The sequence below is a fragment of the Kwoniella shivajii genome, chromosome 3 (assembly GCF_035658355.1).
Source record: "Kwoniella shivajii chromosome 3, complete sequence".
NCBI lineage: Eukaryota > Fungi > Basidiomycota > Tremellomycetes > Tremellales > Cryptococcaceae > Kwoniella > Kwoniella shivajii.
The window spans coordinates 2048116-2062947 of NC_085910.1; the positions used below are offsets into that span (position 1 = coordinate 2048116).

Here is a 14832-nt window from a genome sequence, read left to right on the forward strand (position 1 = left end):
ATTCGCATACGATAGACCCTCAGCCTTTCGACTCTTTCATACTTCGTTACCACTTCCATTATTTCGTCAAATTTCACATTCTCCCCCATGTTTCATCCACGTCCGACTTGATTCATCAGATGATTGTGTACCTCAAAGCTTCGATTTCATATCTTCGAAGATTTTGGTGATATCGTCTTTCGATAGCTATCAAAGCGAAAAACAGATCAGAATTTCATTCCTGTTTATTCGAAAAGTACAGTATACTTTGAGGGTGATAGGACACTTACATCTTTTTGAGCTGAAGATGCCCAAGACAAGGGAATGAGTTAGCTGACTGTTCGTATCTTGCAGACTACAGAATTTGACTTGAAGTTTTGACTTACTTGGCCAACCGATGACTAGACCTTCTTCATCTCCTTTCTCGGCGTATTTAGGTATGACGTGGAAATGGACATGGTCGACTACTTGGTGTGCTGGCCGACCGTTGTTCTACTTCAAGCCAAGGTTAACGCAGTCGTGAAAAAACAGGTGTTGGTCATATGGAAAAAATGGAAAGCAGAGGGAGGGTGTTGAGATGTGAAATGGAAAACCAAAAAAAGGAAAAAAAAAAAAACAGCCAAAAGAACCGTAAATTAATGGATCGGATAATGTGAAACTTACTTGGAGGATATTGTAATTCTCTGCGCCCTGTATCATGGGCAATAATTTCCAATCAGTCGTATATCATATCCCTCAGAATACTATGGTGTACTCCACTTACAGTAGCAGCAGCTAGTCTCTTCAAAGCTGGAATGATATCCTTGGTTTGATCGTCAGGTAAATCAGTCAATTTCGCAGCGTGATCTATATAATAAGAACAGAACATGAACGAAAACGAAGTACCGTTAGCTCAAATTCAAATCCCGTTGCGTGCCACTTAGATAGAAGAATCCCTTTCTAGCTTTCATCTAGTATTTACTGCTACTTCAGAAGACCAAACACTTACGCTTGGGAATGACCAAACAATGTCCTCTAGCAATAGGTCCAATATCCATAAAAGCGAATATCGTATCTGTTTCAAGAAGTTTCATTCTACTCCACCCACCAGACCACCACCACCACCACCACCACAACAACAACAACACGCACCCATTTTATCAGCATTGGTATCGACATGCTACCGATTATCCTGGAGCTGATCGTATCAAAGGGAAGAAGAGAGGAAATACTTGCGAGGGGATTTCACCTGTTTAGATTTGGAGATATCAGTGAGTTGGATCATTCGGTGATCAATGACGTTACAACTCACCCTTGATGATCTTACAGAAGATACAGGACGCGAGGGATGTCATACTTGCTTGGATGTGCTGTTGGTAATGATGGATGAGCCAAGTAGATACAGATGGTTATTCAACATGTCATCTTCATCATCAACAGACATCTTTCATCTTTCCCATGTTAACCCGGCTCGCGAACACCCTCTCCATTCCCCATTCCCCGTCTTAACCCACTGCGGAGACCCCACAGATACTGATAAAAACGTACTTTGAATAGGATAAATTCCACGTCATGGTATATTTCGGCCTATATTATCTCTTTCGGGTTGAATTCGGCCGACATCACTCAAAGTGGAGGGAAGATCATTTCGAGTGAATCATATTGAGATAACCATAAAATACAAATAAAAGTGAGATATCAACTCATCTGAGAAATGGGCAGTGGACTTGTATGCATTTGGAATTTGACTAGAGAAGACAGATACCAGTAATTGCAAGTTGACAAGTCATATCGGTTTAATTTCGGTCAAAGTCAAACTGATAAAGATATTCAATAGTGGAAAGGTAACTTGACGACATAACTATTACCTTCTACAAGGTATAAAATACAACTGTTGATCCACAACAAATTCTCTTCGACAATCTCTCCCTATCATCCCGCCCTATCTCGTTCAGCGCTGCTCACATTGTCAGCAAAGTGCAATATAGAACAACGACATGTCATTTAAATCCAACTTGACCAATCACAACGCATCGAGGTATCAGACGAACGCTTCGTTCGTCTACTCCTCTGCGAACTCTTCTCCTGTACTGAATCTACTCGATGCTCAAGCAGGAGAGAAGATTATCGATCTAGGTTGTGGTAATGGGGAGCTTACTGTACAGCTCAAAGAGGCCGTAGGGGATCAAGGTGAAATTATCGGCGTGGATAGTAATGAGAATATGGTGAGTGAAATACACTATCGCGTCTCTCTATGTCTGCTTCAAGCCCATCCCATCTGCAGGCCAACTTCGAGAAAAAAGATCACAGATATACTGAATCTGGGAAATTTCGCATCATAGCTTACATCAGCAAGGTCTAATTCACCTAGTTCAATCCAATATTTTCAAGCGGACATTCAAGATTTCAATTCATTTTCTTCAGCTCATCCAGAATTAAAAGGTAGATTCGATAAAGTATTCACTTCGGCAACTTTACATTGGTGTAAGTCATCTCCATCGGGAGTTGTTGAATTAGTAAAATGGTTATTGAAAGATGGTGGGAAATTCGCTTTTGAATTTGGTGGATTCGGTAATTGGTATGTTTGCTTCACCTATCGAAAAAAATCCAAATCTTTTCGGTAAGGCTGTGGGCTGTGGGCTGTGGGCTGTGTTGGTATAGAGAGTGATTAACGATGATCGTATTTCGAAATTTAGCGTGGGAATTAGATCTGCTCTTCATCAATCCCTTCGAAAGAGGAATATCGATCCTATCCCATTGGATCCATGGTATTTCCCTACTGTAGCTCAGTATGAATCTGTGAGTGATACATATGCAGTTCTGTTCTCGGTACTTTGCTCCATATTCATCCGCTATTGTTTTCCCTTCGAGCTCTTCAGCTCTGATGTTTGATGTATCATGTTTTAAAGCCCCCAGCTATTCTTTGACCCGTCGAACGAACTTGTGGACTAGAGAATACCGTACTGACTGCCTCGTAGGTCCTTACGTCGATCGGATTGACTCCTCAGACCGTCCAGCTGGTTCCTAGACCTACACCGCTCCCCACTTCTCTCAGAGGATGGCTGGACACCTTTGCTCGGAATTCCTTCTTGTCGTCTCTGAACGACGAAGACGCTGGCCAAGTCTTAGATGAGGTGGTAGAACTCTCGAGAGTCGACAATTATTGGTCTGAAAAGAATCCTGGTGTAGGCCTCAGATCAAATTCCGATTCCGATGAGGGAAAAGACGGCTGGGAGGTCATGTATGTTAGACTTCGAGGTGTCGCTATCAAGTCATAGGGAAACGTAATTCGTAAATCGGTGAAGCTGTTGATTGGTTTAATTCCCCAAAAATATTCAGGAATATCGTATGAACAATGAATAGGATCCCAGATCCAAATCCAGGATTGAATAGGATATCGATTTTCTGCAATTCGTTAGAATGCAAAGTGATTCTTGGACATGTTACATCGTTTTGAATGCTAATTCTTACAGCGTCTACGATTACAACTATATCTACAACGTATATATCACTGCAGAAGACAGAGAGACACAATCTACAAATACAAATATAAATGTCCTAGTGTGATCCCCTAATCTTGTTCTACGATTATCCATCATCAGAGCCAGGATCATTTTAGCTCACATGCGCATCTTCCATATTGTATACACAATAATGGACCTGGCTATATATCACTCCTTGAGCTGTATTGATGCACTCCGGTCTCCGGTCTTCGTTCACGTTCACATTCACATTCCATCTTCCGTTTCTGATTCTTCACCTTTAATGCATTCTTTTCCCTTTCCTTTCTCTTTATTTTCCCTTGATAGTCTTCTTGCCCAAATAGCTCTTCCAACCCTGCTCTCATTCCTCCTACCTAATTTACTACTCAACCAATTACCGACTTCCACCAATGTGTCCAGATCTATCCCAGTCTCATAACCTAATTTATGTAAAGCATAAACTACATCTTCTGTAGGGACGTTGCCAGTCGCTCCTGGAGAATATGGACATCCACCCAAACCAGCTAAAGATGAATCTACAGATGAGAGATTATGAGGTAATAGCGATATGATCGAAGACAATGCTAAGGAGAATGTATCATGGCACTGTGAAGTGAAAGATCAGTCTTCATTACGATACGACACGGAATTCTCCTCAGTGGAGACCGACAAGCTTACATGAGCCTATAAAGTGACGAGAACAGCAGCGTCAGTTCTGTCTTGATCGATGCCAGTATGAGTTTTCGTCACTCACTGCTACTTTGGTCATATCTACACCTCTTTGCTCACATTCTCTCCAGACTCTTCCCCAAGATTCGGGATCGCCTTCACCGGTCGTATCTCCCAGACTGATCTCGTAACAACCCATACTCAGCAGTTTGATGGCTACATCAACCACATCCTCAGGTGGTGTCGGTCCAGAATACGGACAGGTAATTACACACGATACGTATCCTCTGACTCTGTAACCTAGCGAACGAGCTTTATCGATCACCGGCGGAAGTGAAGACAGGATCTTGGATAACGGTGCGTGATTATTGGCTTGTGAGAAAGCCTATTCGCATTGAAAAGCATTGTCAGCCATTGCTCTCGGTGAATGCAGACCGGATGATTAAGGGCGGTCCACCGGGATATCAATCGTTTGTTCGTTGATCGATGTCTTTCAATCCCAATCGCACAGCTCACAAGAGCAGAGATTGCTGAATGGATAAGCACTCACTTCTGTAGCAGAAACAAAAACAGCTACTTCATCGGTCAGTTTCCCACCACCATTAAGACTATGATTTTCTTGAAGTTTGATTAAATTTTCTAATCCTTTCATATTAGGTACCAGTACTGGAAAATGAACTTGTCCAGCTGAAAAAGGTATGATTGTATTATCGATGATATGTTTGAGGGATGACGGACCTATACCTGCGCCATTGTCCGATAATGCAGGAGAAGAAGATCTCGAAGATGCGGGTGAAGGTAATGGGATTGATTGTCCTGTTAATGGTGGAAGTAAAGGAAGCAATTTAGCTGTATCTGCCATCTACGATCAGAAGTATTGTTGAAATTAGCTCCCCCTTTCCGTTCCTCTCCAGTGGGAATATGTTGTATACGGTTATCAATTCACTCACTTGAGGTACCCAATCTCCTCTGACGAAACTGCCGACTTCGATATTCCTCATGCCAGCACCTAATAACCTTTCGACTAACTCTCGTTTCAACTCTGTAGATACAGGTTCACCGGGAAGGTTCTGCAGACCATCTCTAGCTGAGACTTCGACAATCCTGCGAGAAGTGAAGCAGGGATTAGTCTGATACAAGGGATAGGCTTTCATTCTAGATGCTCTCCTGATTCGTGCTCTTCACATCTACCAATTGTAGATATAGGCGAGGATTCTTCGAAGGGACAACGACAACATCTGTGGGTTTCAAAAATGACGGGAAATATACATGTTATAGGGATAAGGAACACTTTCACTCACCTTATAAACCTCCCTCTTCCTTCTTTCGCCGACGTTTGTAGTTCTTTTGAGATCATTCTCTCCTCAGCTTGCAATACCTTCTCATTGAATATTTCTGACCTCTCTGCCAGTTCAGGTGACGGAGAAGGATACACCCCTGTAGACCTGAACCGTTTAGTCATTTTGGTTGATTGGGGAAAATGCTTCACTGGTGAAGGTGAAAAATGGGGCGAATGATCTCGAGTTGATGGAGGTTGGATTGATATCGGGTTTGAGTCTGTATTTGAATGAGAACGAGATAATGTAAGGAATGATTCATTCGGAGTGTGATTGATGTTATTATTGAGAACAAAGGGGCTCCCTCCTCTCTGCTGACGGTAATCCATCGTTGAAGCAAAACAACCAGTCTTCCTTCTCCTTGTTATTGTAGACGTTGCTGAAAATGGACAAGGGATAAGCCGGGAAGTGATTACGACACCACGGGAAGATCTTATTTGCGACATGGGAACGATGAGTTGGATTTCAACTATGCTTCAAACCTGGGTCGTTACCGAGCTGTCAGAAAAAGCGTCTATGGTTGAGCTGGAGGTGAGCTGCTTGATCTGGTCGTTCGCGAGACTACTTGACTCATGGTCCTCTGTCTTGGTCGTCGATGATAAGTGCACAAAGTCGTTGAGGTATGTCATGTCAATAACTCATATGTCAATGGGTTTGATTTGCTTTTTTGGTCATGAGATGACAAGAATCAGGTTGAGATGTCGGCTTTAGTCCGGATAAACGTCATAACCGGGTGGGGTTATCATCATACATCTGTACAAGGGTATCTTTCTTCTGCTTATGATGTATGCTGGTTCTGACCTACACCTCGAAGGAGCAGGAAAACTTCACAGCATATCGCCAACTTGGAACGACATGCGAGGTACTCAGTCACAGGCAGCACAAACGAACATGGTCTTCATGGATTGATGATCTTTCAGATGAGCTTATGAGGCACTGGTCATGCAATTATGACACAAAGTGGCACTGAATCTTTTGTTTTAACTTACAATTTAGTAGTTAGTACGATTTCCATTCCGACCGATCGAAGCAAGTGAATGATATGACTTGTCTCCAAGACAAATGAGTGTTCCCCAATCCCAATGGACATTCGATCAATTGGAAACAAGCCTGGTTGTCGTCGAGATGCGATGTGCGCTTGGCAAGGAAATTGGCCAGGCTTGAGAAGTATAAGAAGGAAGGGACATCGATTTGTAGTCATTATCCATTTCGTGCTTACACTACATTTTAACGTTGTTTTATTCATTGGTCTTTCACTCAAGCTCTCACTCACTGTCTTTACTCTACTCGTCGTCAACTCACTGTCATTTACGATCTTTCTGCATACCGGGTAGGCAATTCCCGCTCCAAGACCTAAGCATCAGTCTTTTCAGTCCTTTTCGAATTTTGATTTTCAATAACGATGCAACTTCCAACGTCAACGCTCTTCCTCGTTCTGTTCTCTCTCACGTCATTAGTTGAGATTGAAGCGAAATACCATCCACCGTCAACTGCTTCACCGGATTATCAGAAATGCAAACATGGTGTTGATAGCGTGAGTGACCTTCTGGTTTTACTTCTAGTCTATTTCAGACAATAGCCCCCTCTTCCTATTTGTACTCCAGTATAGACGGAGGAAAGCTTATTTGCTTGCATTGATGTAGGACCCAGCATGTATGGTAATCTATTCTGATCCAGACGTGTCTTCAATCCAATCATCCCACGATCGATTTTTACTCTTGAACGAGAAACATCCAGAATTGAAATCATATATCAGACAACAAACGAAATCACCTTACCAAACGCCTACATCTACTTCTTTACCTGATGGACCCATGACACCTTCTGCACCTGCATTGATAGCTCCTGAATTATCCACATTGGGATCTACACCTACACCTACTCAGGTCCTTAGTGCAGGAAGGAAAAGAGGCATGGGAACCAAGGTCCAACCTGAACCTGAACCTCAATCGGAATCTGGAAATTCAGATGAAGGAGAAGTACAAGGTGAAAAGAAATTTGGTGGAATGAGCGGATGGGCTAAACCTTTTTTAATCAAAAAAGATTCAACTCAATTCGAATTTCCTTCTTCCTTATCCTTCTTTGGTTTGACTTCTTTCAACAATCCAACTTCATACTACACCAGCGCCAACGCCGACTCGGGAGTTACACTTATTTCCGATACGGTTGGAGTAAGTTCAGTGAATCAGCAAGATACGATTGGAAGTGCTAAATGGGGATTTGGAGGTGGATGGGGAAGACCGTGGAGACGTTCACCTTTACCTAATCCCTCAAAAGAATGTTTGGAAGAAACTACTATCACTGAATTATCAACAGCAACATCAACAGCAACTGCTACCCAGACCATTGTTCAGACTATCACTGCACCAGCTAGTACGCCCACGATAGATAGTGGTGATAATACCGGGAATGCAAAGTGGGGATTCGGTGGTGGGTGGGGAAGACCATTCATGAGATCTTCTGATTCGAATAAAAATCAAAGTGAAGATCAAGATAGACAAGTTAATGAAGAAAGCTTCGGTTCCTCAGGAGGAAGTCCACCTTTCAGAAGACGATTCGACGTTGCAAGTCTTCAACCTCCAGCTGAGGTTCAAGAATCCACAATGTCAACCGCCGCTCCTGAAGCACCAGGACAGCCACAAGCTGGTACAGATGTTGATGCAGTAGGAAATAAGAAATTCGGTTTCGGCGGTGGTTGGGGCAGACCATGGAAAAGACAAGGTGAAAATGGGGATGACACAGGAAATGCTAAATTCGGTTACGGCGGTGGATGGGGTAGGCCTTGGTAAATTCATTCTAAACCTACGCCTCTTAACGATGCGTCTTCATTTTCCGGATCGAAGAGACCGTTTCTTCTTCTCCTTGCTGCAAGAATCGATTTGAAGTAGTCGTTAGTGATCATTTTGGTATTTCCCCAGTCTTCTCATTGTACATACCCGTTTTTGGCAAATTACCATGTATTGTTCGTTTTGATGATTGTGTGCAATTAGGCTACTACCGTGTTAGCCAAGTCATCGGCATTACTGGTTGCACAGGTAGGCAATCTGTTTTTTTCGATAGACCAATGTGTTTTATCACAAATTTCCCAATCCGCAGGCCTTCATAATGAAATGAATATCGAGCGAAGGCATGCTTCATCTCGTATACATCTCTTTCCTTTATCAATTCCACTTCCACAAGTAGATCAGAGCGAAAAACGAAATCGTGGGGAAAGAAAAGGGTTTGTACATCCAAAAAGAACCCTGGGATGGAGATTTGAAAAAGGGAAAATATATAGGAAATAAAGAAGGATACGTGATTGGGTCTGAACATCTGTTTCTGCTTCTAAAAGAGGTTTATATTGCGAGATTCGCCTCGTAGAATCACATGTATCGACTGGCTGTTTGGTGGATTTGGAAGAGAGGGGACGGTTGCTTGGTGTGATGTTGGTAGGAAAGAATCTAGTACCCTCCAACCTCTACAATAAGTCTCGTCAGCTTTTCGTTGTAGAGTCAACTAAGTTTGAACTGATTTGACACTCACGTTCAAGAAGAACTTCGATGGCATCGCCATCCTCAAGATCGAGATCATTAGCTGTTTGGTCGTCTAGGATACGTTGTCCATCGAAAAGAAGACTGTGGAGCGAAGAGGAAGAATAAAGAGTATAGACATGAGATTGAATATCGTGAGGCGAGGTGAGAACATTATGTAGATTGGAATGTTTCATGTGGGACGAGGGGAAGAGCACAAAGTGTGATTTGGGTTAGATCAGCTCATCCACATTACTTGATGATCTATCAATCGCGACTTACCGAATGGCGTTAACGTCAGTCCCCACTCGATCAGCGTAAGCGGACTAAGATAACAAATCTCGTCAGCACCAATCACGATACTACACCAATCCTTCTTTTACTGTCCGCTTGATATGTGATATCGTTTTCTTTCCCATTTTCTATCTCCGACATACAGGTATCCTCGCCCTCGCCTTTTCGCCTCCCCGCTCGTTCCGTCATACGAAAACGTTGAAAACTCACCTTTAACTTGTTCAACTTGGTAGTCTTCTTGATCTTGAAGAACACTTCATCACCGTTAGTGGAGACGATTTTGATATTAAGTGTGTTGGCGTCTGCGTTTCATATACCGGATCAGCGGTCGACAAAAAGAGGGGTGGAAGATCGACCTCTTCATGAGAAGAGACTCTCGGGTTGTTTCCTCGTCTCTGAAGGCGTCTCAGCAAGAGAGAGACCACGATACTCACCTCCTTCAGGCTTGGGTTTGGCCTCGGCAGGGGGAGCAGCAGGTGAACCGTTATCTGACATGTCGTACTTGTGAGCGGGATTTATTCGCTAAGAGCTATCTAGTCTTTAGGTACTTGAGGATACGATATTGGACGTTTGAGTGATCTGTAGAAAGGGATTATGTTGGAGAGCGAAAAGGAACGAAAATGAAGAATGATCGCGCGTTTCAATTGTTTTCAACAGTTTAAAACAACCTGACTAACTTGTATCTGTTAGGCACGGGAGTAGATTGGGGGGGGGGGCAGATCTGTTCACGTGCCTAAGCTTGAACCACCTTATATTATGATTCCCCACTCCCCTTGTTTTTATGTCGTTATCCCCTTCCATCCCCCACCCACTTCCTCGTCACTTTGTATCTTGGACTATCAAGCGCGTTGGAAAATTCAGAGATCAGGACTCAGCACTCTGAACCAACATCGAGTGGTCTCCGCGGCACTCACACTGTCCCTCAAGAAGGATCAAGCACTCGTCAACGGAGGACATCTCGAGTTCCAGCTTTTTAGGTCGGAAAACAACCCGATTTCTATCACCAAAAAAAAACAAAGGGATACACGACACGCGACAGATCTGGAAAAATCAACATTACTTTTTGACATCTCATCAAAGGTCTCTTACACGTTTAAAAACGACCAACAACAACCCCTCCGCAAATCAGCAGCAACGTCTGAGCGTCACTCAACCAGGATAGCAGTGATCATCACATGCAAAACAGTGATCTCTTCCATTCTTTCGATTTCCAAATATGCCTCGTAAAAATCCAATTCCATTAGCTGTAGCTCCTGTAGAAGCACTGCTTCCTCCTGTACCGCCTTCACCGATAATTCAGACTCTGCGCAAAGACTGGCGGTGGGCGGCTATATCTCAATTCGTATGGACTTTCTCAGATGCGTTCGGCTTGGTAGATTGGGACATTGAGGTGAGTCATAATCCCCTTTCACCTCTCCTCTCCTCTTCTCTTCATCTTGCTATAATGAGTATCATGGCATGGCGTATTCGTCATCACTCAAAATGAGAGCTGATTCATTTGTTGATCATAACAGAACCTGGAAGCAGATTTTGATGGAGATGAAAAAGCTTTAATACCTACCTTAATAGCGAAATTACTATTCGCTCTTACTTATAATAGGCAAATCAAGTGAGTGAATGTTACTACTACTGATACCTGCATTCTTTCTCCTTCTTCTCATAGAGGGACTCTTGTATGATTGTCGCTCGACAGGGTAATATTGATGATCATGTCATAACAGTCGCGACAACGCTTTTGAGAATCTGCGGCGAACATACGCGAAACGAAAACCAGATGATAAATGCCTTTTGGGAACAGAGGAAGTACCGGTCTCATGGGATACATTAGGTTTAAGTCAAAAGGTGAGGTTTGATTTCTCTTGAGAATGAGAACGACGTATCAGTTTCGTAATACCCTCAAATGACTGATCTTAATTTCGCAGGTGCAAATACTGCACGAGCTGTGTGAATGGCAATTGGAAGATCCAGCCAGATTCAGAGGGTTATTGAAGTCCGAGGACGATGCTGTAACTTGGGTACGTTCTCATATTTCATCCTCCTACGATATGCTATGGCTGACGACCGAGTTGTGTAGCGAGTCGAACCTGTTGGATGGGATAAAGATGGAAATACATATTGGTTATTTGACGGTGTGTTCTCTATTTCATCCATTCAGTACAGTAATAGGGGACTAATGGAATATATAGATAATCGATTGTGGATACAACGATTTCCACCACCTCCACCTACGCCTCCAAAACCTGCAAAGAAGACAAGTCAAAAAGCAAAGAAAGCAGCTAAAAAATCACGACCTTCTATTCCACTTTCCGCCAACAAGAAATCGAATAAAAGGAAAGATATGACACCTGAATCATCCCCTACACCACCACCTGCGGCCAAAGAAGAAGAAGTGTTAAGTGGATCAAGGAGAAGGAAATCAGTCAACTTTTATGGAAATCCAACTCCAACAGCTCAAGCCTTAAAACGAAATCCAATCACACCTCATACGCCATTAACGGGAGGAAGTACATCTTCAAGGCCAACCCGAAGTAATGCAAGATTGAATCATAACCAAAACCCGAACGCGGAAACTTCAGAAAGCCCTTCAAAAACAAGTAAAACCACTCCTGCATCCCTAGGAACGAGAGTATCAAGAAGGTTGAGAAACGTTGATGATGAATGGCAGCAAGTTCCTGAAGATTGGTTGTCTACTCCTGCAAAGCCAAGAGGTAGAGCAAAAGGAAAGGGAAAGGGGAAGGCAAAGCAAGTAGACGGCGAGGGTGACGAGAGTGAGCTCAGTGAATTAACAGATGAAGAAGAACACGAAAGATTGGTTTTAGCTAGTGGAGCTAGAAAGGCACAACGTACCATCGAAAGTGATCGAGACGATGTAACAGGAACACGCCCAGAAGAAGACGAGCAGGAGGAAAAGATGGATGTGGATTTGGATGGGGATATGGAACATCAGAACGGTGATGGTTCAGATGTGCAGATCGACATAGATCAAGGTGAAAACGCGGAAGTGGAGGATAAGCACACGGATCAACCGGAAGAGAAAGTCATAGATGAGGTGAGTAAACTCTTCTATACTTGCATTTCGAACAAAATCTTACAATAATGATGGTCACATAGACCGAAAAGACATCACCTCCCGCGGTAGAAGCAGCAGAAACCAATGGACACACGTCTTCTCCTGTTGCCGCTCCAGAAACGAAAGAAGCTGAACCTCCAGCCGATGCTATTGAAGAGGACGAACAAACTAATACCGCAATGCCGAAAGAAGAATCTGCTCCTGCCGCCGATGAAAGTGATGTAAGAGCTGTAAACGGAGAAAATGGAGATGGAAATACGGTACACACCAACGGAGAAGTCGACAAGCATGGTATCAAAGCTGGTAGTATTGAAGGCGATGCATCGAACGATGAAAAAGCTAAATTGGAAGAGGAATTAGCGAAAGAGATCAAAGCTGAACCCGTCAAAGAGAAGAGTGACCTTATTCTAGCGTGGGAGGCTGATCGATCCCATATTCCCGCAGAGTTTGTTGAATGGGAAACTGTGAGTCATTCATTCCCTTGATTTTCCCATTGATTGTCATGTGTGAGCTGCACGCTAACGTCGTGTTTTATCCTGATCGTAGGTGTGTGTCTCATTGTACGAATGGCGTACATTCCCTGAACAATTCGCCAAATCAAAAGATCTTGATGAACAAGCTTTGTACTCTTTGTTGACCGAAGAAGTCGGGCCAACAATTATCACCATACTTGTCGTGAGTTGACATTTTCCCACCACTTTTGCCTTTTCTATCGATTTTGGCGTGTGTCAAAGATGCACCCGAGGCTGACAGCAAGTTCTCATCATAGGGAAAGGAACAAGAACGCCTCAAGCAAGAAGCAATCAATAACCGTAAGAGATCATCCAGGATTGCTACACGTGAATTAGAAAGGGAGGAGATATTGAAGCGAGAAGCGGCAGAAAGAGAAATGGAAGAAAGGATGGAAAAGATCCGATCAGAGGAGATCAAGAAGCAAAAAGAGGAGGAAGAAGCCTTGGCCCGGGAAAAAGCAAGAGATGAAAGACTGAGAGAAAGGGAAGAAAGAGCACAAGCGAGAGAAGAAGCAGTCATCAAGAAAGCAGAAGAAGAGACTAGAGAACGAGAAAAAAGAGAAAGAAAAAGGGAGAAGAGAAAGAGGAGAAGAGAAGGCGAAGAGGTTTCAGATGATTCAGACGATGAAATTGAGCAACATGATCGGTCATCACAAAGAGCAAGAACTAGGACTGGGACGGAGAATGGTACTGAACCACCAAATGAGAGATGGGAACTGAACTGCGAGGTCTGTAAGAAAGTTGGATGGAACATTGTGAGTTGTAATCTTTCAGCTGGATCTTTTGTGACGCTCCTGTGGCAGCTTTCTACATCGTACTGTTGACTTGGATCGTTGGAAGCGGAAAGTGCTAACTCAATTGGAATGCGAATAGGACGAAGACCTAGATTTGGTCTGCTGTGATGATTGTGGACGATGGCAACACACTGAATGTCATGACCGACTTGATATAAGGGAAGGTAGAGGCAAGAGAAATTGGGATCAAGTTGATTTCCAAGTGAGTAGGACTCAAACGATCTAAAACAGACAAAGATTGGGCTGATAGTCTTCTCCACAGTGCAAAGAATGTCGACTTCGTGCCGCGCGGAACCGTCAGAGACACGAAACACATCAACAGCAACCATCACCTGTTGCTCAAAGTCAAACCAACGGACATTCAAATTCTCATCCTCACCCACTAAGTCAATCTTATCCAGTCATACCTGGCTCAGCTCCGCTTCCTCAATCTCAAACACCCTTGAATCCAGCTAGACCTCCTCCACCGCCTCTGAATCCTGGAGAGTTCTATTTACCATATCCGCATCCCCCAGCGAAAGAAGATAGACCAGCTGGCTACGCCGTGTTTTACCCTCCAAACCAAAATGAACAACAACCACAAAGATCGCCACCACAGACAGTGAATCAAGGACCACAAGCTGAGCGGGTGCAGCGTGATTATTTACCTCAACAATCATCTATACAAGTAAGTCGACCGAGCAGTGTTCAACAGAATTATCCGCCTCAATCACAATCAGCGAGTCACCAAAGTCAATCTAGAAGCTCTCATCAACTTCCGCACGTTCATCCATCTCAACAACAGGTGCCTCGTGGAAATCCAGTCACAACCCAATCTCTTACTCATGCTCAACAGCCAACGGCTCACGCCTATCACAGTTCTCAAATATCGCCTCCCACGCGACCTGCTCATCAAGGTGGATCACCTGCTCATAACCCTTCAATTTCTTATCCCGCTCATCCTACCTCCACATTCCAAGCCAGGCCGTTACTTGCTCAAGCACTGCCTTCTCAAGCTAGACCTGCGCCGTCGTATCCTACATATTCTCATCATGAGCAGATTCCACCACAACCTGCTGGCCACAATCCATTACGAAATGTTCACAGCTCGTCTGATCAACAAGGTCAACAAGCCATTCCTCGACCTCAAGTACATGAGCAACAGCGATCAGCATAATCTGCCTGCTCCTGATCTCTCAGTACCGTCAGAGAGGACTCAGCACAGTAA

At 43.6% G+C, this 14832-nt stretch overlaps 6 protein-coding genes across 6 annotated transcripts; 3 read left to right on the top strand and 3 right to left on the bottom strand.

Annotated features, from left to right (window-relative positions):
- Positions 1–132: 132 nt before the first annotated feature.
- On the bottom strand, positions 133–1052 carry IL334_002947 (uncharacterized protein; the record flags this gene model as incomplete). The annotated part of the gene is made up of 6 exons (XM_062934685.1): positions 133–186; positions 270–280; positions 366–471; positions 643–669; positions 743–825; positions 968–1052. 6 exons carry the CDS (start codon positions 1050–1052, stop codon positions 133–135), a joined length of 366 nt encoding a protein of 121 aa, XP_062790736.1.
- Positions 1053–1955: 903 nt separating this feature from the next.
- On the top strand, positions 1956–3236 carry IL334_002948 (uncharacterized protein; the record flags this gene model as incomplete). Its single annotated transcript, XM_062934686.1, has 4 exons — positions 1956–2183; positions 2301–2536; positions 2655–2757; positions 2937–3236. 4 exons carry the CDS (start codon positions 1956–1958, stop codon positions 3234–3236), a joined length of 867 nt encoding a protein of 288 aa, XP_062790737.1.
- A 450-nt stretch (positions 3237–3686) lies between these two features.
- On the bottom strand, positions 3687–5571 carry IL334_002949 (uncharacterized protein; the record flags this gene model as incomplete). The annotated part of the gene is made up of 5 exons (XM_062934687.1): positions 3687–4046; positions 4195–4494; positions 4660–4971; positions 5060–5213; positions 5411–5571. The coding sequence occupies 5 exons, from the start codon at positions 5569–5571 to the stop codon at positions 3687–3689; spliced, it is 1287 nt and encodes a 428-aa protein (XP_062790738.1).
- Positions 5572–6848: 1277 nt separating this feature from the next.
- IL334_002950 (uncharacterized protein) lies at positions 6849–8235 on the top strand (the record flags this gene model as incomplete). Its single annotated transcript, XM_062934688.1, has 2 exons — positions 6849–6980; positions 7090–8235. 2 exons carry the CDS (start codon positions 6849–6851, stop codon positions 8233–8235), a joined length of 1278 nt encoding a protein of 425 aa, XP_062790739.1.
- Positions 8236–8886: 651 nt separating this feature from the next.
- On the bottom strand, positions 8887–9744 carry IL334_002951 (uncharacterized protein; the record flags this gene model as incomplete). The annotated part of the gene is made up of 5 exons (XM_062934689.1): positions 8887–8903; positions 8969–9060; positions 9238–9281; positions 9460–9551; positions 9684–9744. 5 exons carry the CDS (start codon positions 9742–9744, stop codon positions 8887–8889), a joined length of 306 nt encoding a protein of 101 aa, XP_062790740.1.
- A 721-nt stretch (positions 9745–10465) lies between these two features.
- IL334_002952 (uncharacterized protein) lies at positions 10466–14781 on the top strand (the record flags this gene model as incomplete). Its single annotated transcript, XM_062934690.1, has 11 exons — positions 10466–10639; positions 10764–10858; positions 10971–11091; positions 11172–11264; positions 11324–11378; positions 11436–12298; positions 12361–12783; positions 12866–12994; positions 13089–13586; positions 13705–13827; positions 13888–14781. The coding sequence occupies 11 exons, from the start codon at positions 10466–10468 to the stop codon at positions 14779–14781; spliced, it is 3468 nt and encodes a 1155-aa protein (XP_062790741.1).
- Positions 14782–14832: the final 51 nt, after the last annotated feature.